This window comes from Camponotus vicinus, unplaced genomic scaffold (genome assembly GCF_025532165.1).
Source record: "Camponotus vicinus isolate PSW18456_S1 unplaced genomic scaffold, iyCamVici1.0 SCAF_6, whole genome shotgun sequence".
NCBI classification, from domain to species: Eukaryota; Metazoa; Arthropoda; class Insecta; order Hymenoptera; family Formicidae; genus Camponotus; species Camponotus vicinus.
This window is the reverse complement of record NW_028141978.1, coordinates 19,103,562-19,129,605: the sequence shown is the minus strand read 5'-3', so window position 1 is coordinate 19,129,605 and position 26,044 is coordinate 19,103,562. Positions and strand designations below refer to the sequence as shown.

Genomic DNA, 26,044 nt, shown 5'->3' with positions numbered 1-26,044 from the left:
AAGTGAGGGATCAATTGAGTTGGACGCGAAAGAATAAATTTAAATGAATTTATTATACATTATAAAGAAAGATTATATAAAAATTTTAATCATAAATCGATACGGTCTAGTACATGATTCTGTAACAATATTAAGTGAGTATGTATGTGAGTGTGTGTGTGTGTGTGTGTGTGTGCGCGTGTGTGCGTGCGTGCGTGCGTGTGCGTGCGTGTGCGTGCGTGCGTGTGTGTGTGTGTGTGTGTGTGTGTGTGTGTGTGTGTGTGTGTGTGCGAGACGAAGAGGATCTAATCAAAATCAGGAGGATACCTTTCCCGGAAGTATTCTATGGGAAAGGCTATGGGGTTATCGGTAAAGAAACAGGGAATGGAAATATCGGGAGGAGCGGTGCGGAGAAAAGCCTTAAGGCTAGGAATGTGTATGGGGCCAGATCCCAAGGTGAAAGTACCTGGGGGGATGGGATCTGTGTATTCAGGATAGGTTAAGGAGAGAATCGTTGCGGCGGTTCGATCACGAAAATTGATCCAGGAAAAAATAGGGGGAGGAAGAGCGGGAGGAGAGAAGAGATGAGAATCAGGAGTTGCTTCGTGGGCTGGAGAAGGAAAAGGCGACAATTGCGGAAATTCAGGCGGATGGTCGGGTTCCGTGTCGTACACGGGAGAGTAATTAGGAGCAAGGGTTCCAGGAGACAGATACGGGGAGTAATTGGGAGGAGAGGTTTGAGGGGGGAGATATGAGGAGTCTCGTGTATCTTCTTGGATGTTACTCAAGAAGATTCGGGTGATAGGAAGATTCGTATTTATTTCGTTTAAATTTAATATAAAAGAAGGGTCAGCCACAGCCCGAGCCAGTAATCTGCGGGTTCGGCGATTGCGACGGTATCGGAGTCGCTTTGCTTTGGCTCTAGTGGATTTCCTCGAGACGGGTTCCACTAGGGAAGCGATTATAATAAATAAAGAGAAGAAAAAGGAGGGAGATCATAAACAAAAGAAAAGACTTACTATTTGTTTCGGAGAACGCGATTGCGGTTAGCGCTGGCTGGTGGTTGTTGCTGGGCCTCTTGGCGTCGGGAATGACAGTATAGTTGCACCGTTACTTAGCAAACGCGCACAGACTCGATGGGGTTACTGACTGTTTTTGTTACAAATAACCCCGAGATTTTTGAGAATAGTGACTGAGTAATGCAAAAATGCTGAGATATTGAATGAATAGCCGATTAAATAACTGATTAATGAAGACTTAAGGATTAAGAATACTTAAGAAGTGTGTGCATTTGTTCGAAGTTCGCGTTTATATATCGTTTTCGGATTACCCTCTCCTAGAGTGAGGACCCAGGGAAGTTAACGAATAGAAACTCTCATTAGATTTCCATCGTCTCTTCCCTGCCCCCTCTTATGAGCGTTTAGAACAAATGTAACAAATCAGAATTTTATTACATTCGTTCGCGAATAGGAGAGCATCTTCCAAAACGGGGAGACCTAGGATTCTCAGTATCGGAGGTGGTAGTAATTTATGTTTTGCAGGAATAAAATAAATACCGAAAGATATTACACGTGAATGAGCTCATTCACGTGTAATATCTTTCGGTATTTATTTTATTATTTTTACTCGATTTGTTAGATCTGCTGTGACGTTGCATAGCATAACTATAGTATATTTAATGGACTGTTGGAAGCAGAGCGCTTACTAGACCTCCGCGGGATGCAATTTAGCGTCACCTACGCGTCGAGAACAAATTCGTTTAATATAATGCGTCACTATCTGTAATATATCTTGTTAACATCGCGCTGAAGAAGGATCAAAAAATGATCCGAAACGTTCGCTTTTTGTTATTATAATATGTGTTTTTTAATAAATTAATATTGAAAAAAGAAAAAAGTATTGTTGCTTGTCTGTGCTCCAACTACCGCGCGTTGGCTCTTATGCCATTTTCTTTTCAATTTTTTAATTAAAATGAATGCAAAAATTGATTAAAATTACTAGGAATTTATTATAAATAAAAAAATTGCAATTTAATGTATAATTGAAAAGATAATAAAAAGTGAAGAAATAAAAAATTAATTAATAGATAATTACTTGACATATAATTGTGTAGCAATTGTATACATATAAGCCTGCGTATATATACATATATGTGTGTGTGTATGTGTGTGTGTTTTTATACGTGAGTGTTGATATTTAATTAGATAGAAGGATACATGTCCCAGAACTTTTATCGGAAAAACGATTGAGCATAAAGAGAAAGAGAATTGATAAAAAAAAACTCAATTTGCTGCTTGGTTATTTTTGGAAAAGTGCTTTCGAAGTCCGATGAAGGTTCGACAATGGCTTTGATGGCTGTTGTGTGAACTGGTGGCAATTATTTTTTTATTGCGAACTAGGTTTCATTCAATTTCGAATCAACTTAACCAAAGCTGTACGATTTTCATTACCATTACTAATCATTACCAATGCTTTTAATGAAAATTAATGAAAATTAGTGGCCATTACTAAAAGTAATGAAAAGTAATGGTTTGATTTCATTATCATTACTTTCAGTAATGAAAAATAATGAAAAGTAATGAAAAATAATACCCATTACTTTCCATTACTTTCCATTACTTTCCATTACTGAAAGTAATGATAATGAAATCAAACCATTACTTTTAGTAATGGCCAGTAATTTTCATTAATTTTCATTAAAAGTATTGGTAATGTATTAGTGATGATTAATTTTTTAATGATTATCGTACAGCTCTGCACTTAACACATGGACAAAGATCGTGAATATTGAATCGAAAATAACCGAGAATAATTGCTGAATATGAATGTATGTGACTGTGAATGAATGAATATACTCCCCCGTTGTCGTCGAAAGTTCTCGCTTATATTTCATTCTTTACATTCTCCGTAAGGTTGCGGAAGAAGCTAACGAATAGAAATCCTCGTTAGATTTTCTATCAATTCTTCTTTGCCCCTTTTGGCTGTTCTTCCGAATGTGACTCATCGATTTGAGCATCGTCCTTGTAGGAACTTAAAAAGTGAAACAAATGTCAAAAACAAACAAAAAAAAATAATTTTGGCCACGGCGTTTCGTGTTAATTTTTTTTCATATGTATTAAAATTTGTCCTCTTGCGGGGGGCGGAACCCACTGTGTCCACGTATACATTTTTCCACGCGAAGCGAGGTTTCACATGGGTTGGCAATTTTCTACGCGAAGCGAGGTTCAATCCGAACCTATGTGTCTAGTTTTTTGGCAGTAGAACTCCCCGCAGGGGGGGCGGAACCCACTGTGTCCACGCATACACTTTCCACGCGAAGCGAAGTTAATTTGTAAAATTTTAATACATATGAAAAAAAATTAACACGACACTTGCTATGGCTAAAATTATTTTTTTCTGTTTGTTTTTGATCACTTTTTAAATTCCTACAAGAACGATGTTCAATTTGATGGCTCACATTCGGAAGAATATCCCCCTTTTTTATGGATTTTTAGAAAAAATATAACAAATCAGAATTTTATTAGATTCGTCTGCGAATAGGAGAATCTCTTTCAAACGGGGAGGCTTGGGATTCTCAGTACAGCGGTGACATTTATTTTAATAATGTATGTCTTTTTTAATAAGTGCACGATGAATCTGCTAAAGACAAGAAGTTGACTTTTATCCCTAGAGATAAGTCGTATGTCGCGTCGGTCAGACATCAGGACATCCGGTCACTATTTTTTTTATATTTTATAGTTTTTAAGATTTTATGGAATTTTAAATAAGAAGATATCAGTTTTTGCTACGACGTTTAGATTCTGGCGCCTGATAGACATTAATTGTGATCGGACTATGATCGAATGCTGCGATCTTCAAAATTTTACAATTTTATGACTCGTTGATATTCGACTGACGTTTTTGGAGCACTTACTGAAAACTATTTCGATTTTACATTAATGGCTTAAAATCTTCCACAAGTGCCTAAGTTATGAGAAAAAAAAGAATCGTGAAGTCCCCTGGACATAACACTTTGCATTTATTAATTTCCTTGTGTATTATTTGCGCGCATTTCTTACAAATTTCTTTCATTTTTTACGCAGCGCAAAAAGTTTGAAATCCGGGCGGTTGATCAGCCAGATAAGTTCACTCTCTACAGTGGGTGCGATGATAAAAGTAAACTTCTTTTGGGACTTTGCCGTGATACTCATCAATTTTCAATGGCTATAGCACCTAGAGTAAATGAAGTTAAAAGACGGGAAGAAGAAGGTGAGTTCATGTTCTATATTCTTATTGAATATTTAATTAAATTAAAAATTAACTAATTATATTATAGATAATCCCATTGGTTTCCAAATTCTAAGATATGGTAAAATAGTATTAAAAATTAGTTTTATTGTTTTATCTCTTTTTTAATCTTAATATGATTACAATAATATGAAAAACAGAATGTAAGAACACTTTTATAACTTTTAAAAACTTGCTATAAATATTTGACTAGATTTCTGATTGCATCGTAAAAAATTAAGTAATTTATTTCATAAAAAATAAATTATTTATTACTCAGCTATCATTTAAAAATACACAGTATGCAGGGTCTGATAACTTTTTGGCTCAAATTAAGAAGGAAAGTCCTTGTTTTGCGATATTCGCAATAATTAAGGAAAAATTAATTAAAGAAGATCAACAAATCCGTACAAGTATAAGCGCGCGGCGAGAAAGGCCGTCCCACTGTACCTTGATACTAAGCGCGCGACGAGCGGTGGGCGGAGCTTACTCATTAAACGTAACGCTGAAACGCCGCGCGCCGCCATTATGTTTTGGAGAGCGCCCGCCACCGCTTCATCGCGCGCCTAGTATCAAGTTACAGTGGGACGGCCTTTCTCGCGCGCTTATGCTCGCAAGGATTGGCTGATCTTCTTTAATTAATTTTTTGTTAATTATTGTGAATATCATAAAACAGTAGAGGATGGGAGGACCTTCCTTTTTAATTTAGGTCAATCTACCTTCACACTTCGGGATTGCAAAAAATTATCAGACACCCTGTATATCCTTAAAAGAAATCTAAAAAATGATATCTTATCGATCTTTAGACATTCTTAAGATGACTTTTGATATTTTCGTTGCTTGGATATTCAATGACAATTTTTCATATTCCTTTACAACAAGTCATATAATCTATATATAATCTATATATAGATAATGATGTAACTATATATAATATACATATAGTTACATCATTAATTATATTATAATATAAATACAAAATCTATATTTAAAAGAATTAAATAGATAACAAAAAGGCAGATATTATTACTACTATCAGATATCATTATTATTTTCCATATTTTTTATATCATCATTCATATTATTTATTTTCATTTTTAATAAACAATATTTACTATTTTTCATGTTTATATCTTTCAGACAATTTTTTTGTTCTTATTAGATTTTTAATTTTAGTATTAACTTCGAACTATCTTTCTGCAATATTTACTTAAGTCTTTAGGAATTATTTACATTTGTATGCATTTACACCAGTGCTCGGAATTAGTTGCCCTTTTCAGGCCGATATCTGAGGCGATGCCTACGATCCCCCCACTACCGTCCGACGCTCGACGTCCGAGTCGCCGATCGCGCACGTAACGCTATGCCTCAAGAGCGTCCGGCAAGCCGTTTCGCCAAATCGTCATTAAAATTTTCTTTGGTAATTTTAAAGTTTAAAATATATTATTAAAACATACGTGTATGTATAATATGTATGTATACAGGGTGATTCTGAACAGACGTTTGTCTTTAAAAAGATAAATTGTCGAGTCTATTCTAAGACGATTTTCCCTTTACCAAAATTGTCTACGAGGCTTAGTTTTTAAATTATTAAATAAAATAGTTCGCGAATTACGGAACGAGTACAAGAGGTAGACAGGGACGGCGCAACTCACCGTCCGATACAGGCGATCATGTGGGGCGCGCGACGCGATCAGCTGATTGCTGCACACGATGAGTGTAACAATCAGTGTGTGTGTGGGGGGGGGTGTATTTATGCACGCGTATCCACACATGCACCGTACTCTCTCTCTTTCTCTCTCTTTCTCTTTCTCCCTCTTTCTCTCACTCTCTCACTCACTCACTCACTCACTTATTCTTACCTTAATAATGAGATTCTTCATACTGCTGATAAATAGCAGTGCCCAGTGTGTTGCACGATAATAATCGTCGTCGACGAGACGTCGTTTCTTCAACACGCAGTCTGACACAAATAAGCGAAGTTTTTTCTTTCATCACTTTCGACACTTTTACAAATTTACTCGCGCACTTAATCACTCACGATTGATAAAAGGAGGAATTTACCAACGGTTACGGTACGAATTTAATAAACGGTTAACGCATTTAATTATTAATTACACACTCGATTAAAGAAACGCGTTAACAGAACTCAGACTGCGTGTTGAAGAAACGACGTCTCGTCGACGACGATTATTATCGTGCAACACACTGGGCACTACTATTTATCAGCAGTATGAAGAATCTCATTATTAAGGTAAGAATAAGTGAGTGAGTGAGTGAGTGAGAGAGTGAGAGAGAAAGAGGGAGAAAGAGAGAGAGAGAAAGAGAGAGAGTACAGTGCATGTGTGGATACGCGTGCATAAATACACCCCACACACACACACACACACACACACACACACACACACACACACTGATTGTTACACTCATCGTGTGCAGCAATCAGCTGATCGCGTCGCGCGCCCCACATGATCGCCTGTATCGGACGGTGAGTTGCGCCGTCCCTGTCTACCTCTTGTACTCGTTCCGTAATTCGCGAACTATTTTATTTAATAATTTAAAAACTAAGCCTCGTAGACAATTTTGGTAAAGGGAAAATCGTCTTAGAATAGACTCGACAATTTATCTTTTTAAAGACAAACGTCTGTTCAGAATCACCCTGTATATGTATGCATAACAGATTATACATAAATAATATATTATAATAATAAAAATTTTGATATTTAATTATTTATAAAAAGAAAAATTATTTACCAAAGAAAATTTTAATAATAATTTTAATAATAATAATTTTAATAACCAGGCATAGCGTTACGCACGCGATCGGCAGTTCAGCTATCGAGCCTCGAACGGTAGTGGAGGGATCATAGGCGTCGCCTCAGATATCGGCCTGAAAAGGGCAACTAATTCCGAGCACTGATTTATACTTTTTGTTGAGATTTCGCTATTTTAGATTAGATTTTTTCATATTTTCATATTCCAAATTACATAAACACATTTCCACGCAAAACATAATATAAACATACAGACATGTATATACATTATGTATACATATATACATATGTATACATTATATGCATTATATACATTATATACATGTGTATGCATTATTTGACTCATTCATATTCCAATTTAGCATGCATTCGTTCACTTTACATGTATATAACTTAATTTCAAAGTACACTTTTGATTTTTCACTTTGAAGCGTTTGATGAAGATGAAGAATCTTGCACTTCGAAGTGAAATTAGGGGAAATAAGTATTATTAATTATTATTATTAATAGTTAAATGTATTATAAAAGAAACTAAAAAATTACTTATTGTTTTGCATTAATCATCGGTCGTGCATTTGTTCGCTTGCTAACTTGCTTGTGATTCATTCATTTTTGTTCCTTAATTTAATTTTATCTTATTTTACTTAACTTAATCTACCTTAAAATTCATTCTAACTTTGCTCCCGCTATTGCTTTCTACTTAATCTTTTCTCTTTTTGGATGTTCTTCAGAATGAATCGCTCTTCCAATTGGAATAAAACTTTGCATAGCCTCAAGAGATCATATTAAGCTCAATTGTCAAGGTCACACATCTGGATTTTCAATTGTTTAAAAATTATAAATAAAAATATTGCTCAAATTAGTAAAAATCCAGAAAAAAGCAGGAAATCCCAATGAATTTGACCTTGATATATGTTCTCAACATAATGTCTCTGAATGATATTCAAAAGGTTTTAGCCGTCCTTTGTTATTTATTCAAAAGTTATTAACAAAAAAAGTTTTATAAATAATATATATTTTTCGAATACTGTATGCATATTAATCATGTTATGCACTTAGAGCACAAGATGATATGAGATGAATCTTGTTTTGCGTGGGAAGTTGCAAACCATGTCAAACCATACAATAGCAGACCTCGTTTCGCACTGATTCAGGAATGATGTTGGGTAGACTTCGTTTCGCATGGAAAGTTGCGAACCTATGTGGAACCATATGATAATAGAAATTTCGAATCTATTTCACATTAATTTACAACTTTTTACGCGAAACAAAGTTCATCCCACATCGCCTTGTGCTTTAATATTAACATGATCAATGTACACAAGGTGTCCAAAAAATATATATTATTTACAAAACTTTTTTTATTAATAACTTTTGAATAAGTAACGAAGGACGGCAAAAATCTTTTGAATATCATTCAGAATTATTATTTTGAAAGCATATGTCAAAATCAAGTTCATCGGGGTTTCCTTTTTATTCTGAGTTTCTACTATTTTATAATATTTTTATTTATAACTTTTAGACAATTGAAAACCTAGATGAGCGACCTTGACAGTTGACTTTAATTTGATCTCTCGAAACTATGTGCAAAGTTTCATCCCAACCAGAAGAGTGTCCCATTCGGAAAAACAGCTCCCTTTTTAAGTTTCTCTAATTATGTCACCTTATTTCTTCAATTTTTTTCTCTCCTTGTTTCCTTTGTCTAGTAAAATTTATTTATGCTGTTTTTGTGCTTCTTCTTCTTTTCTCTACAATTTTTTTAATCCTCTTATATTTGTTTGCTAATATATTTTCAAATATCTCCTGCTATTTCTATTTCGTTTTTACACTTTTTTCTTTATATGCTTTTTTCTTTATATTTCTAATCTTTCTCCTGTATTGCCTGCTTTTCTCTTTCTTCAAATATCTTTTTCCTCTCATTTTATTTCAAACTTTGTTACTGTTTCTTGCTTATCTGCTTTTTTCTTTTTCTTCGGTAAATGTTTATTTTAGGTTATACAGCACGAAAAATTTTTATTTTGACATACAGGGTGTTTCATTTTAATCCGACCAGTCGAATATCTCGAAAACCAAGCCCGGGAGAGAAAAATATTTCAGACAAAAGTTGTTTGGTTTCGAGGGGGCCATAAGATGGTGACAATGATTTGACCTTGAACAGTCATTTGAAGGTTACATAAAGGTCACCTTAAATTTCTTAAATGGAATACCCTATATATTTTTGCACATTCTTGTAGCTGACATCGAGAGCTTTCCAAAACACTATAATTAAGTACCTTTTCGTTAAGTACTTTTTGAGTTATGAGGCTTGAAATAATTTCTTAATTCTACATAAACCGTAAAATATCTAGTAAAATATTCATTTTTCGATTATCTTACCTTAATACTTTTACGTACAAAATAATGAGAGGAATCAATTGGTGTAAAGAAAACACATAGTTGTTTTGAAGAAAAAATATGTAATTTGTAATTAACAATTCCATATTTTTTCTTAAAAACAACTATGTGTTTTTTTTACACCAATTGATTCCTCTCATTATTTTGTACATAAAAGTATTAAGATAAGATAATCGAAAAGTGAATATTTTACAAGATATTTTACGGTTTATGTAAAATTAAGAAATTATTTCAACCCTCATAACTCAAAAAGTACTTAACGAAAAGGTACTTAATGATAGTGTTTTGGAAAGCTCTCGAGGTAAGCTACAAGAGTGTGCAAAAATATATAGGGTGTTCCATTTAAAAAAATTGAAGTGACCTTCACGTGACCTTCAAATGACTCTTCAAGGTCAAACCAATGATACCATCTTATGGCCCCCTCGAAACCAAACAACTTTTGTCTGAAATATTTTTCTCTCCCGGGCTTGGTTTTCGAGATATTCGACTGGTCGGATTAAAATGAAACACCCTGTATATTGTAGAGGATACATTCCTAAGTATAATACACCATTTAAATGTACCGAGCTCGCGATTTTCGTGCATTTCGGGCGACCGGAGACAAGCGACCGAGGCATCAAGGACGATCGTAACATCGGCCGTAGTCGATAAGGAACCGTTCGTCTCTCTCCGGGATTCGGGGTGTCGTAAAACGCGTAGCGACCGGCTCTCGTATATCGACCACGTGCGCGGTAAATCGCGGGGAATGCGTTCGCTATCCGTGCTGTCGAAAAGAGTTGTCGAAGCCGCGTAAGACATCCCCGCAATCGATCTTCGGGCGATTTTCGTTATTAATTAGCGTGTATGTGAGTGTGTGACCGTGTGCGTATCGTGACGTTGCGAATGTCGTGCTGTCTTTGTCGCGCTTGTTACTTGTATGATTTGCGTGTATTGCGAGATATTTGTCGTGCGTGTGAATGTGTCGCGGTGCATAATCGATTACGATAAATTAAGAAATTGCCGAAATTCGAGAACTGCGCGTGAATAAAGGGCGTTACGCCGAAAGGAAAGTAAGCGGCGTCCGACGGCTATCGAATATCGATTGCATCGAACGCACTCGTCGCAAGCGAGATTTTCCGTCTTCGCAAATTGCTGAATTACTCTCGCTCAATTATTAAGCCTCTTTTTGAACATATTGCTGTCGACTAAAAGAGCGAGTGAGAGAATAATGTAAAAAGATCTGTAAAATTGAGTCGTCGATGAGATTGTCGAAATTTCCGTTATGTTTTCGAACGCCGTTCGGCCTCGCAAAGTCCGGCCATAAAAACGGGCTAGAAGAACTACAAATATCAGCGCTTTCTTATAGTCTCGATTTCGTATCGTTATTATTATCACCGCTATCGAAGAATCATCTATAGTACATTTCGTTATTTCAAATCTTCGCAGTTATGTTAACGTCTGTTATATTTCATTATTTCAAATGTGCTAATTTATGTTATTATTATTTCTTTCTTGAATTCGTTATTTCTTTTACTTTATATTTTTTTTATATTTCTTTTCTTGAATAAATTTGTTATATTTTCTTTTATATTTTTTTTTTTTTTATTATTGGTAATGATTCCCTTCTCGGGATACATGGTTCTGCTTGTTTAACTTTCCTTTCCATGTAGTATTTATATTTACAAGTGTATCTCTGCATTTCTTCGTGTTTTCTTCATTCTTCCTCCTACTTATCCTTCCCTCGTCCTCTCTGTAGTTCTCTCTCACTCCTCTTTCTAATGATTTTCAGCATCCATTCCACTCCCTCTCCTCCCTCTGACATTATTGCTGCTTCCGGTATGCTCATTTCCTTGGTTTCTATGCATTCCGTCAGAATATGATTCCAGGTTTCCTCTTTCTCTCCACATAATCTACATTCTCTTTTACTGTCCTCCTCCCAGTATTTATTTCCTCTCCATTCGTTGCAACATCTGAATCTAGCTAGAGTCTTCAGTCGTTTTCCTTTTCCTTTCTGTCCCAGGTATTTCGCTCTTCCTACTCCCTTCCACCTTTTGTATTCTTTCGCCAGAACTGACTTTTCTATTTTATTTTTCCTTTCTTCCAGCTGCTTTTCTTTATACTTTTCCATCCATTCTTCTACTGTATTTATTCCTTTGTCTTCCTTAGCTTCTCTTTCCCAACGGCTCGTTCCTCCTGCTTCATACAGTTCTTTCATTGTTTTACCCCAGTTTGTACTTTCCCATTCAATCTTATCCATTTCTCTTCTGCACTCTTTTAGTATCGCGCTTTCTGACTCGTTCTTTATTCTGTCTTGATACCTTATCGCTCTCCCTCCTGCTTCTAGGCTTATCTTCTCTATTGCTGCCTCCTCCCTGACTATGTATCCTGGAGTACATCTGTCCAATCCTAAGACCCATCTTATGTACCTTTCCTGTAGCGCTTCGACTTCTTTCCATTCTCTCCATCCCCATACTTCTACTCCATATAACATGATGCTTTTTACCATGATATTGAACATCATAATTCTTCTGTCAAAGTCTCCTCCAAATTTCCTCTCTCCTATTTCCCATATCTGTGCCATGGCTGCTGCCGCTCCTTTTACTACGTCCATTATATGTGCATCGTCCTTGTTATTTTTCTTAAAGGTGAAACCCAGATATTTAAATTCTCTTACTTCTTCTAATTCTTCGTTCTTCCATTTCCATTTTCTTTCTTGACATCTTTCCTTTTTGCAGAAAACTAGAATCTTAGACTTACCCGCATTTAGGATTAGTCTCTTTCCTTCGAGATATTTTTCCAGGCTTTTCAACATTTTCTTCATATCCTCCTCAGACTCCGCCAACATTGCCAGGTCATCTGCATATGCAAGTGTAAATATTTTTATTCTGCCGATTACAATTCCCCCAACTTGTCTTTTTTTTAAAAATTCCTCCACATCTGCCAAATATATTATAAATAGTAGTGGGCTAAGGGGGCAGCCTTGTCTTAATCCCCTCTCTGTCCAGAATCTTTCTGTTACTCTGTTTCCTGATATCACTCTAGTCATAGTCTCTTTATATATATCTTTTATTCTTTCTATTAATCTTTCACTAATTCCTTGTTCTTTCATATTCTTCCATAGCAGTTCTCTATCTACCTTGTCGAAAGCCGCCTTTACATCTGCAAAAAATACGTATAGCTTTCCCTTCTTTTTTGTTAGTACCTTCTCTGCTGCTGTTTTCAATGCATATATGTTATCTATGCAGCTTCTTTCTTTCTTGAATCCTGCTTGTGTTTCCGGTAATATTTTAAGCCAGTCTACTTCCTCTCTTATTCTTCCTTCCAAAATTATCGCGTATATTTTGTATGCTGTGTCCAGAAGTGATCCCTCTATAATTTCCTGTTTCCTTTTTGCTACCTTTTTTATGTATTGGGTATATTCTTCCCTCTTTCCATCCACTTGGTATCTCTCCTCCTTGCCATATTTTCTGTAAAATTTCTCTTAGTTTTTCCTTCGTTTCCTTGTTCGCATGTAGCCAAACTTCATTTTTTATACCGTCTTCTCCCGCTGCTTTCTTTTTCTTTAATCTTGCTATCGCTCTGTCTACCTCCTCCTCTGTTATACCATCAGTACTTTCCTCTATACTTCTTTCTAATACTTCTTTTTGCTGCTCTTTTGATGCTTTGTTTTCCTCTCTTGTGTTTCTTCCTTCTAATAGTTCCATAAAGTGTCTTTTCCATTGCTCTTCTCCGATGCTATTATCCGGCTTCTCTCTTCCTCCTCTCTCCTTCTTTATGTACTTCCAAATTTCCGTTTCATTGGTTATTTCCATTATCTTTTTCTGCTCTCTTCCTCTTTCTTCTCTCTGCTTCTTTCCGCATAGCTTGTTGTGTTTTTGTCTCTCTTCTATATATCTCCTTCTTTCAATTTTTCCTCTCTTCATTTGCCTTAACACTCGGTTCAGTCTTTTTTTGCTTTCTCTGCATTCTTTGTCCCACCACTTTTTCTCTCCTATCTTTGGCTTTTTAATCCGGATGACTCTTTTACACACTGCTCTTCTAACTTCCTCGACTAACTCATCCCATTCTTCTTGAATTCCTTTTCTTTCTGCTTTCCTTTTCTTTAAATTTTCTTTGTAAAAAGCTATTCCCTCTTCTGACCAGTCTTCTATCTCTTTCTCTTCTTCTTTCTCTGTTTCTTGTTCTATTTCCACTTCTGCGGTTGTCTGTAGTATTAATTCCAACGGCATGTGATCTGATTCGGTCCTTTCTCCTACTTTAAATTCTTCTATTACGTCCCATGCTTCTGCATTGCAAATCGCATAATCTATTACCGAGCTTCCTAGTGTTCCTGCAAACGTCCACTCTCCTTGCTCGTCACCTTCTTCGTTTCCATTCAGTAATCCGAGTCCCATTTTTTCTACTGTCTCTAAAAGTTCAACTCCCTGTCTGTTTTCAATTTTATCCTTCGACTTCCTTGTTCTATCCTCTTCTTCTCCATTCCACAAAGTCCCGCCTTTTTCGGCTGTTCGAGCGTTGAAGTCGCCTCCTATTATTGTTTTCCTGTGGCCTTCACTTTCTATTAATTCCTCTATCTCTTCTAAGAGTGCTCTCTTTCCCTCTCTGTTGTATATTGATATAATCTTCCATTTTTCCTTCCTGATTTGCAAATCACAGCTGATTATCCCTTGGCCGTTCTTTTGTACGCTTTCTGTTTTGATTGATTTCCTTATTCCGGTTATCATGCCTCCAGATCCTCTGCCTTTCTTTTTATCTCTCTTTGCATATTGTATTTCCCAGTTGAAATCCGTTGGCAGTAGATGCTCTATCTTCTTCCAGCCTTTCTCTTCTATCCAGGTTTCTGTGAGATTGACTATGTCAAATTTCTTCACATAATCCCAGAAATCTCTATCTTTCCTTAATATTCCAGCCACATTCCAAAACATTATACTTATTGTCCTCTTACCTTCCTTACATTCATTGTTTTTATTATGTGCCTTCTTGTCCTTCTTTACTCCATTCTCGTGCCATCCTCTTCGCCTCTTCCGTCATCCTCCGATTGGAAAAAAGTCTGCAATTCCAACCTTGCTTTAGCTTCGTTCCATCTATACCATTTATCTTCTATTTTTAACTTCCAATATCTAACTACCACTTCCTTTTCCTGCGCTTTCTGTTCTTTTGCCATCTTCACAATCTTCCTTTGTATTTCCCTTTCCTTTACCGTTCTGTCATTCTCAATGTAGATTTCTTCTTTTCCCAGTCTGCTTTTGCTTTCCATTATTATTCTTTTATTTTCTTGATCCTTAATTTTTGCCTGTATTACTCTTCCTCCTCCAATTAATCTTGCTCTTTCCACCTTCGTCTCTACTCCCAGCCGTTCTTTCACAAATTCTTCTACTTTCTTTTCCAAGCCATTTCTTCCCTTTCCTACATTCAGGCCTTTTATAATAATATTATTCTTTCTTTCTTCTCTGTCCTTTTTCTCCATCATGATTTCCATTTCCTTTACTTGTTTCCTCAATTCGTCTGTATTTTCGCTTGTTCCTGGTATATTCTTCTGATTGCCTTCCTCGATCTTGCTAAGTCTGGCTTCTATTGTTTTAATTTTATTTGCTTGCTCGCTTCCCAATAATTTCCTCTCAAAATCCTTGAGCTTTCCCTCTATTTTATTTTCTAGTTCCTTTTCCCTCAAGACATTTCTCTCTCTTTCAGTACGCAGTTCTTCTTTCAGCTGTTGTACCTCACTTCTAATTTCTTTATTTTCCTGCGTAAGGATATCCTTCATATCTCTTATTTGCTTTGCCAATACTATCAAGATGTCTCTTTCGCTCTTTCCATCCCACATATCTTCCATTTCTCCGTCTCTATTGCTCTGCAACTCTTTATTTTGTGCAAGAGTGAGCGTACTCTTTTCTTGTTTCGTATCGTCGCCTTTTATCTTCGGGTCCCTCTCGTCGCTCTTCCTTTTGCCCTTTTGCGCGTGCTCTTCCCCTTCCGGTGAGGGCTCACCTCTCTTTCTCTTTGCGAATTCAAGGATCGAGCCGCAACTCTGCGTTCTCTCTCTCACCAACCTGGCGGCCTGACTCGGCCTTCCCCTTCTCACTGGTGTCTTCGTCTTCTCCCACGTTTCTCTTTCCGCAGGGCCGACTGATCCTCCCTCTCTTGTTGTTCCTTCCTGGGACTTATCGCTTGAGCCCCTTGCACAATACGTCTCAGCTGATAGTCCTTTCTCCACTGTCTTTACTTCTTTTTCCTCCACCCAGGTGGCGCTTTCAGTCCCTTTTCCGCTCTCCATGCACACCTCCAATACCTTGTGATTTTTTTCTAACCTCACTTTCTCGCAGCAACACAGAGTCACATAATCCTCAAAATCGTCTCCCCTACGGCTCCTGCGCTGCCTCCTTATACTTACGGTTAGACTTGCAATTCTGCGCATGCAAAATACCTGAAACAAAGTCGCCCTAGGGCGATGGAACGGCAGTATGTGAGTGTGTGACCGTGTGCGTATCATGACGTTGCGAATGTCGTGCTGTCTTTGTCGCGCTTGTTACTTGTATGATTTGCGTGTATTGCGAGATATTTGTCGTGCGTGTGAATGTGTCGCGGTGCATAATCGATTACGATAAATTAAGAAATTGCCGAAATTCGAGAACTGCGCGTGAATAAAGGGCGTTACGCCGAAAGGAAAGTAAGCGGCGTCCGACGGCTATCGAATATCGATTGCATCGAACGCACTCGTCGCAAGCGAGATTTTCCGTCTTCGCAAATTGCTGAATTACTCTCGCTCAATTATTAAGCCTCTTTTTGAACATATTGCTGTCGACTAAAAGAGCGAGTGAGAGAATAATGTAAAAAGATCTGTAAAATTGAGTCATCGATGAGATTGTCGAAATTTCCGTTACGTTTTCGAACGCCGTTCGGCCTCGCAAAGTCCAGCCATAAAAACGGGCTAGAAGAACTACAAATATCAGCGCTTTCTTATAGTCTCGATTTCGTATCGTTATTATTATCACCGCTATCGAAGAATCATCTATAGTACATTTCGTTATTTCAAATCTTCGCAGTTATGTTAACGTCTGTTATATTTCGTTATTTCAAATGTGCTAATTTATGTTATTATTATTTCTTTCTTGAATTCGTTATTTCTTTTACTTTATATTTTTTTTTTATATTTCTTTTCTTGAATAAATTTGTTATAATTTCTTTTATATTAAGCTCGCGTAATTTATTTGAGTGTTCGCGTTTCATGATTGTTAAATTCCGTTGTGCTTGTCGATTTTCGTAATTCCCGAAAGCCTCGCATAAAATAATTTAATATTCTTTCCAACAGACCCTGCCCCTCTACCGTTAGGTGAGCTAGTCGGCCCGCGGCGAAACAGGCTACCGTTTTTCGCGTTACTCTGGCATTTAGCGAAACTGATACGTGAAAGACCGTATCTGGCGCCGAACTTCGAGATCTCGAGACGGCCTTCGCTTCGCCGCGACTCGCGCGAGGACACCCTCCATCTTAGTTCCTCCAAGCGCGAGTATCTCTATCCTTGTGCTTTTGACGACGTTTTCGCTCCCCTTTAGCATTCTCCTCTCTAACACCTCGAGGAGGAAAATTGTATAAAAATTAGAAACGTCGCAAAAATTTAGTGACATATAAAATCATCAATTTGTGAAGAAACGTCGCAAAAATTTGGCTTGTCGATTTTCGTAATTCTCTTTGAATTTTTCTCTTTGAATTTTTTCTCTTTTCGTTCCTAAGATATGCAATTATGAAATTACATACTTACTTGTATTATCTTTTTGTTATATCCTAGTAGCAGTAGTAGTAGTAGTACTAAAAAGATGGGTGGGGCTAGATCAGTCCCTGATGTCACCTAGATCTAAAAGATCTTCTGTAACCCCGTGGTTGTCTGAGGTTATAAGTGGCGATCCAACTTGGCCCTTGCAAGAAGGTTGTATAGATCGCCTACCCTCACGTTTTGTAATACACTGTTCAGCGAACATATGACCCCAGAGTGTGTATCTCCTAAAAGCAAGAGCGGAACAATAACACAGAATGTGAATGCTGTTTTCTTTTTCTTCGCCGCATAAACGGCAGTCTTTCCGCTCGATCAGGCCGAAATTAAATAAGTGGGCCCCTGAGGGCCACATGGTCCGTGAGTAGGCAAATGGAGATATTGAGCTTCTTTCTGCTCATGGTTAGGAGTTCATTCGTCTTTTTAAAAAGGGATTGGTTCAGCAGAAGCTTGGCTTGACGACAGCTCTGAACCTGGCCCCATGAAACCAGATGTTCCCGTTTCAAAGATTCTTTGATAAGTCTTTTACCTATGGCAAAGGGGACGCCGACGACCTGTCTAGCCGGGACCTCGAGGGTGCCTAGTCCGTTATTATCCGTTAATTATCTCCGTAATTAACAGTCAAAGTTCTGTCCGATAGCATGCTTTGTGTCCAATCGATCAGAGTTTTAGAGATGTCATGCCTGTGCATAGCCTTTTTGATTGCTGTATATGAGGTGGTATCAAATGCCCCCTCGATATCCAGAAATAATCCTAGGGCATACCCTCCTGTCGCCAGCTGTGTCTCAATCTTGCTCACAAGGTGGTGAAGGGCAGTATCCGTGGATCTGCCCGCCCTATAGGCGTACTGAGAAAAGGTCAGCTGTCGAGTAGTGAGGGGATATGTCCTAATATGTCTGTCAATCAGTCTCTCCAATGTCTTCAGAACAAAGGAGGTAAGGCTGATGGGTCTGAAGTCTTTGGCCAAGATGTGGCCATTCCTGCCTGGTTTAGGTATAAAAGTGACTCTGGTGCCACTTCAGACAAGGGCACGTGTCTAAGAGCTATGCTAGCCCTGAGCACTTTAACTAGGGGGCCTATCAATAGGCCCAGTCCTTCTTGTAAACAGGCGAGATAGATTCCGTCTGGTCCAGGTGATTTATAGGGTTTAAAGGTTTTGACGGCCCATTCAACGCCCTTGGAATGGACTATCTTCGCCGCTAATGACCAATCCCTGGGTTTGAAGACGTCCCTGGGTCTAGCGCGAGCGGCAGAATTATTGTCAACAGTTCGAAAACCCGGGAAGTGAGTCTCCATGAGGTGCTCGATGGATTCAGTGAGGTTGACTGTATAGTCTATGTCGGGTCGTTTAAGGCATCCCAACTTTGTGATTGTCGGAACTGAGTATTCTGTTTAGTCTGGAGGCTTCTGGAGCACTCTCGACGCTTTCGCAGAACTCTCTCCAACTACTATGTTTACTTCTGACTATTTCCCTGCTATACCTGCGTTGGGCGTTCCTAAAAGCTTCCCAGTGCGAAGGCAGGCAAGAGTTTCTAGCCTTGTTAAAGAGTCTCCTGGTCTCGGATCTGAGCTTTGACAGCTCTTTATTCCACCAGGGGACTTTGGTCTGAGACCGTATAAGTTTCAGGGGGCAATTCGCCTCAAAAGCATCCGAGATAGCGTTGCTTAAACAAGCCGCGGCAGTTTCCAGGTTATCCCTGGTACGGAATCTGGTCGGAACGGTAGTTAGTCTGTTTCTTAGAGCTAACCTAAAGCCGTCCCAATTCGTTTTCCTAGGATTTCGTCTCCACGAATTCGTGGGTTGTTGGCGGAGGGTGAGACGTATTTGCCTGTGGTCAGATCCTGAAGGTTCATCTAAGACTCTCCAGTCTCCTATCAGCTCAGACACGCCCTTAGTATAAATAGTAATATCGATTACCTCTTGTCTTCTGGCATCCATGAAGCTGGGCTCCGTACCTCTGTTTAGGATGATAAGTCCCTTGCCCAAGATGAAGTCGTGTAGGCTCTCCCCTCTCGGGTTGATGTTTGAGCTCCCCCAACCGACGTAGTGGGAGTTAGCGTCACAGCCCAGGAAGAGTTCGAGTCCTGCCTCCTCAGCATGGGCAACCAGGTTTTTGACATTGTCCTGGGGTGGAGGATCGCAGGAATCGTAGGGCATGTAAGCTGACCCTATGAGTAAGTCCATTGTCTTCCCCTCCTCCACATTGATGCTCGTCTAAACGACAGTTAGATCTTCGCTGCTAAGCTGAGGCAGAAAAGTGATATTAAGGTCTTTTGCTGCAATGCATGTCCTTAGTTTGCGGTTCGAGCAGGCTCTGAAAATAGTTCCACAGCCGCCCAAACCTTTGATGGCATTATTCAGGAGCCAAGGCTCCTGGATAATGGCAAGGTGTGTGTGCATCGCAGCGGTACTGCTGGCAAGAATAGCCGAGGCGCCTTTACTGTGATGCAAGTTAATTTGGTTGATGGGTACCGTGGAGACCGTCATAATTAGGCAGTCCCCTCTGGTGTCCCCTCCACGGATTCAGACTTCCTACCGCATTCTCTTTCGAGCAGCCTAACGGATGCCCGTCCGAAACTGCAGCAGGGTCTGAAATTACAGGACTTCAGGGCGTCCAGAGATTGATCCCCAATTAGGCAGGCGAAGTGGCATCTCTACTCACGCTCCCCCTGGTGACGATCTCCGGTCGCCAGTCCTGTGTTTTGTCTGCCGAGGAGCCTCAAGGCTTCCTCAGGAGACAAGTCTGGCTCCTCCACGTGTACCACCACTCGATGGCACCTAGGCAGCTCATCGACCGGCACTACACGTAGGGAGTTTCCCCCCATCTTCAGGTCGGAGGATAGGCTTTTTAGCCAGTCCCCCGACTGCTCGTCATGGCACACAAAAACATAGGCTCCGTCTCTCTCCTAGGAGCCGGAGAATGTGGGGGCTTTTGTTCCCTCGGGTAACTCGAGGATACGCCCTCTGATCATCTTCCTGATCAATCCACATTCCGCGGCTCCTAGCTTCTTGTCAGGGAAGCCCTCCAAGCTAGTCTGACAAGCCCTTTGTTCGCTTGGGCATATGGCCCTTGATTATTGATCTTGGGTCGTTTGCCCTGGCAAGTATCGATGGGGCTAGGGGTGTTATTCCCCGGCCGGGCGCGTTTAAGCGCCACAATCGAGGCTACACCGCTACTGGGCCGAGGACTAGAATCAGCTTCAGCTAGAGGGATTTGGGCTTTGGTAGCCTCTCTCTCCCTCTGAAGCTGTTTCTTGTAGCGTCTCCTTGCTGCTCCGCTGTATCTGACTCGGGTTTTAGGGTGGTCTTCAGGCAAGACCGCCCCCGAGTTGCATTCCTCCGGTCGTTCGCTCCCTAAGGAGGCCACACCCTGGAGGACTTTGTCCATGATGGTGTTTTTTGTTGTTGGTTTTGTTTGTGAGTTCGTCGGGTTCATTTTCGTCCCACGAGTACCGCGGATGCGCGATATCACCCAACCAGAACCGCGAATGGCTGGGGCTTGGCTAAATACCCCGGAGGTCGCCCGGTATCCGGGGGAACCGTTCGAGACACAGCACCCCCTGCGCCACGCAGTCGTCGGCACGGTTTCATTAACACCTTGGCTTGGGGGGGTCCCTCTTCGTTGGTCGCACCCGGCTCCACTCCTTAACGGATGGGCCCGGATGCGACCGTAAGCCTCTCCACCACGCCAAAGTGGAGATCCATTCGGGGGGTCGTTATGTCCTAAGTATGTTCATATTTTTTGTTTACATTTACCGAGGTCATCTTTCTGAATAACTTTTAGAAGATTTTAGCCACTTGTTATTTATTAAATAGTTATTAACGAAAAAAGTTTCATGAATAGAACATAATTTTACGACACCATGTATGTACATTTAAGAAGAAATATATTTAATGGAATATATGTTTGTATGTAACTTTGCTTTGTCTTGCAAAGTACATGCATGGACACCGTGGATTCCGCCCCCCCCCCTACGGGGTGCACCATTTCCGAAAGATATAACTTAACCCAACCTGTGTATGAAGTGTGGAAAATATTTGGCTTCGCATAGAACGTTGCAAATTTATTTGAAAAGTGTGTTTATATTTTTTTGTTTACATTTATTTTTTAAGTAAATGTGTAGGCGGGACAGGGACTCCGTCCCCCCCTGCACCGCCAAAAGATACTAACCTAATCCAACCCGCGTCCGACGTATGAAATATATCTTGTTTCACATGGTTCATATAGCTTTACATAAGTTTACAACTTTCTATGCGAAGCCAAGTATATCCTACACTTCAGACACGGGTTGGGTTAGGTTATATCTTCCGGAAGTGGAGTCCTCCCTATGGAATCTGCGGTATCCACATGTGTACTTTGCAAAACGAAGGAAGTTATATACAAACACTTATTAAACACTTATTAAAAGTTTAGGTAAAATAAAAAGTGCAATTTTTATACTTTATTAATTTATATTTACCTTATAGATCGTGTAGAGGATTAATTCTGTCATAATGTTAAAGAAATATAAATACAAATAGAATATAATGAAAAGATGATACAACTATGAAATTTCAAAATCGCATATCTCAGCAACGAAGAGAGATCACTATTATTAGAGGGATCTTGAGGGATGTTGTCACTTTATGGCATTGTGCTCGTCGGTGTCGTTTCTTAGGAGCTAGAAGGAAGGCCAGTCGGAAGCTAACATGCAGTGCACGCGAATACCTTCACCGGCACTTATTTAGTCAGCCAGCGACCTTCAAGGGGTCCTTGGCAATCGGCATTGCAGCCATCGAGCGAGATACCAACATCGCTCTGGAGTCGCATATCACTATGTTAAAAAGCAGCATTAAGTGTGAGATCTGGATAGCTCAGTAGCCTACAGCAGTTGCCCGGAAAGCGAAAGACTCGGGTTCGTTTCTCGATCCAGCCTTGCACCTCACATATTTTTCTAGTCCACGATTGTTTTCTAGCAATTATTCATTGGACTGAAAAATGTGTGGATGCTCTCTTCACAGGATATGCGTCGAGGCCGTTGCCACGGATGGATTCTGTCGCTCGTTGACTAAATGGGCGTATAGACACGTCTGACCTCCTTCCACATACATTCCTATCTTTTTTGGAACCACAAAATTCAAACGGTGTATTACTTAGAAATGTATCCTCCCTAATATATATCAAAATAAAAATTTTTCATGCTGTGTAACCTAAAGTAAACATTTATCTTTTCTTCTTTCAAATAATATCTTAGAAAGAAGATATTATATACAAATGAATTCTATCTTCTCTGTGCTGAATAATTTTACATGAATGAAAAGTTTAGCGTTGCTGAAATTCGAAATCCAGAATGTTGTCAAAGCCAATAGAATGTTACATATATAAAGAATAATACTGTGTGTGTCTTTAAAAATATTACATTGTAATTGATTCATTCCCTGGAGAATCAAATTTTAATAAGTGATATTAAGCAATCTTTTAAACATTTGCAATCAAAAAGAGTATATTCTATTCATATATACATTTAACTTAATCTTAAAATCGGTTATATTAATATTTAGTTTACTTTCGCATTTTTAGATGTATTTCTTTTACATTTTAGTGTATGAATGTTATATTATTTTAATTTTATAATCATAGCTAAAAAATTCTTAATAATAAGATTGAATCGATATTGTTTCGACATTAATACCATCTAAAATTCATCGAATCAAAACTGATATCGGAAATCAACCGATTTCGTTTAAATTGTTTTAATATCAAAAGTGATTTCCAAGTTATCTGAGTCCAAAATTAAAAATTTGTCTAAAATTAAGAAGTTACCATCATGGGATATATTAGTTGTCAATTCGATGTCGAATCAATATCGATTCTATGTACATTACCGCAAAAATCGAAAAAAAATCGGCATGAAGAAAGAAAAGAGATCGATATCAATATGAATTTCGATCCCATTTTAAGTATATATATCGATGTCAATTCAACGTTGGATCGATATGTTTCTCACTGGATTATATTACTGTAGCTATATAGTTATTAAACGATTACAATTTCGCAAGACTCATATCGCTGAAGATGGAAATTATGGTCATCTATGTATATATACACAGAGATAGGAATGTTTTAACGCATAAATTTACATATATATTTGATATATAAATTTCTTCTACATGCTTAGACATACATCTAAATTTATATATTAAGGCATTCCTGTTCTCGTGTGTAGATAGACTTTGGGACATGCGACAATTTTTGTTTTCTCAAACATAATATAATAACAAATCAAAGTACTTAATAGCTGAAATTAGTATTAAATAAGCATCCTAATTTGCTTAATACACTATTAATGTAATCTATTACTCTCGAAAACTATTGAAAGGTTTTGACTTTTCTGCCTATATATTTTCCAAACTATAGACATAATATTATATTAGGTAGATTTAATAACGATTTAATATCAAATAATTACACAGGACCACAAAATAAAATCGATGGAAGGTTCCATGGACCAGACCTAGTGCATAATATGTTTTTGGGGTCGCTGAAACCGAATCTGCAACCTATTTTTCTCTATCACGTCAGCATTTTTCCTAACCTCAAAAAATAGCTAAAAATGGTAAAATCCAACCTTATCAACCATGAAACCTCATTTAACCTTATAACTTTATACCCTTGTAACCCTTTAACTGTAAAAACGATAACTAATAACCCTAAATCTCATAACCTAAAAGTCCATAACCTCAAAACCCTAATTCTCAAACCCCAATAACCCAATAAACGCATGAAACAGCAGACATGTGAGATTCCAACCTAAATCTTGGATAATATTAACCTTAAAACTAACATCTTAAACTAACATCTTTATAAGTCCATCAACTTTAAATCTATAACCTTAAAACCTCATAACTCTATAACCTCACAATGCAGCATCAAAAGAACCCGATAAGAATACCCGATAAGGTCAAAATTTTGTACATTGCAATAACCTACATTTAGCTTTACCCAAGAACAACGACGTGGACGTAGCAGGTTTTTGTTCCCTTTGGGGTGCTTGATTAACGTGAGTCCCCTTGCCTCTCACGATTCGGGGTGCTTGGTTAACGCTTGTTACTTTTAACGAGAATTTCGTCCAGGGCATTGATTTGTAGTTGCATTTGAGAGTTTCAAGATTGTAAAGAAGATGTAGTTTTTTTTATCTTTTAGATCGAAGATTAAAGTTTTATCTGTAAGTCCTTTTGATGCTGCATTGTGAGATTATAGGGTTATGAGGTTTTAAGGGGTTATAGGTTTGTGGGGTTTTAAGGTTAATATTATCCAAGATTTAGGTTGGAATCTCACATATCTGCTGTTTCATGCGTTTATTGGGTTATTGGGGTTTGAGAATTAGGGTTTTGAGGTTATGGACTTTTAGGTTATGAGATTTAGGGTTATTAGTTATCGTTTTTACAGTTAAAGGGTTACAAGGGTATAAAGTTATAAGGTTAAATGAGGTTTCATGGTTGATAAGGTTGGATTTTACCATTTTTAGCTATTTTTTGAGGTTAGGAAAAATGCTGACGTGATAGAGAAAAATAGGTTGCAGATTCGGTTTCAGCGACCCCAAAAACATATTATGCACTAGGTCTGGTCCATGGAACCTTGCATCGATTTTATTTTGTGGTCCTGTGTTATTAGATATAATATCTTAGAATGATTGCTTATGTTTTCTCTATCTTAACTTTGTGCGTTATGAATTTTACATTTTACTCACCACAGCGTGATTCATAACAACTTAATGTCCTTGAAATGTCATATTCTTGGCGAATTTTTTTGAGACGATTTTTTCTTTTACAAAATTTTGGGTAATTATTTACCTTAGATGAGCTATCTGCGACAATTTTAACCTTGACATATGTCGTCAAAGTCATGACTCTGAGTGACATCCAAAAGGTCTTAGCCGGCACTCGTTATTTATTAAAAAGTTATAAACAAAAGAAGTTTTATATAAATGAAACATATTTCTCGAACACCATGTACATATTATTATTGTACACGCACCGGCAGGAATGATGTCCCGGTATGTATGTGTGGACGGTCGACGTCATACGCACACACGCGAAGCGCGCACGTACGCGAGTCAAGAATTTATTCATTAACTTTTATCTTTTTATATAATTTAATTATTATTTAATTTAATAGAAATGAATGCCGACCTTTAGTGCACGCGGTTAAGCCGCATTTCTTAAAGAAAGAAAAGAAAAGTACGCATATCGATACTAGAGACACGTATAGAAATAGCGCAGTGTCCCGCGCGGTATATAGCTGTCTCGCTCGCACTCTCTCGTTCGAGCGTCGAGGGAGAGAGACGACTATCAGACACCTCTAACTCGGTATCACCTCTTATAGTGTTTTCTCTCTCGCTCTTGTGCCGTGCGCGAAGGACGCAACATCGGAATGTCCCCCACTACTCTACCCTCACTTTCTCTCTCGCTACCCGGCCCGCGTACATGCGCGCTTCGCTTGTGTGAGTGTGACGTTAGTGATCGTCACACAAGCATACGGGACACCATTCCTGCCGGTGCGTGTACATATATTATTTCACATATATTATTAATTACATATACATATATTATTATAAGATCATTAATTCAGCCATAATAAATCATGTGAAGGTTTTAATCGGCGCTCATTGTTTGTTAAAAAGTTATTAACGAAAAATAAACTATAATATAAAATAATAATATAAAATAAAGGCGTAAGATACTTCATGGATTTATAATTTTCTATGCAAAGCGAGATATATCCCACACTACGGAGACGAGCGGAACACACTATGTCCATGCATGTACTTTCCAATATAATGCAAAGTTCACTTATTTTTAACCTTGACTTTTGTTAAAAGTGAATTTTGCTTCGTAAAAATTTT

At 38.3% G+C, this 26,044-nt stretch overlaps 3 protein-coding genes across 7 annotated transcripts in view; 1 reads left to right on the top strand and 2 right to left on the bottom strand.

The window, feature by feature from the left end:
• Positions 1-26,044, bottom strand: part of LOC145973432 (uncharacterized) — a 234,534-nt gene that overhangs the window by 34,201 nt on the left and 174,289 nt on the right. The window lies entirely within an intron of this gene.
• Positions 1-26,044, top strand: part of LOC145973431 (protein expanded) — a 530,479-nt gene that overhangs the window by 410,928 nt on the left and 93,507 nt on the right. For all 4 annotated transcript variants that reach the window (XM_083102792.1, XM_083102793.1, XM_083102791.1 and 1 more), the window contains one exon: positions 4,062-4,227. In XM_083102792.1, the coding sequence (XP_082958918.1) occupies positions 4,062-4,227 (166 nt within the window). The remainder of the gene's footprint in view (positions 1-4,061; positions 4,228-26,044) is intronic.
• The window catches only part of LOC145973435 (uncharacterized), a 68,816-nt gene that overhangs the window by 24,877 nt on the left and 17,895 nt on the right, over positions 1-26,044 (bottom strand). Inside the window, exon 2 of the mRNA XM_083102810.1 lies at positions 17,150-19,403. Coding sequence (XP_082958936.1) covers positions 18,507-19,343 — 837 coding nt within the window. The 5' untranslated portion in view covers positions 19,344-19,403 and the 3' untranslated portion in view covers positions 17,150-18,506. The remainder of the gene's footprint in view (positions 1-17,149; positions 19,404-26,044) is intronic.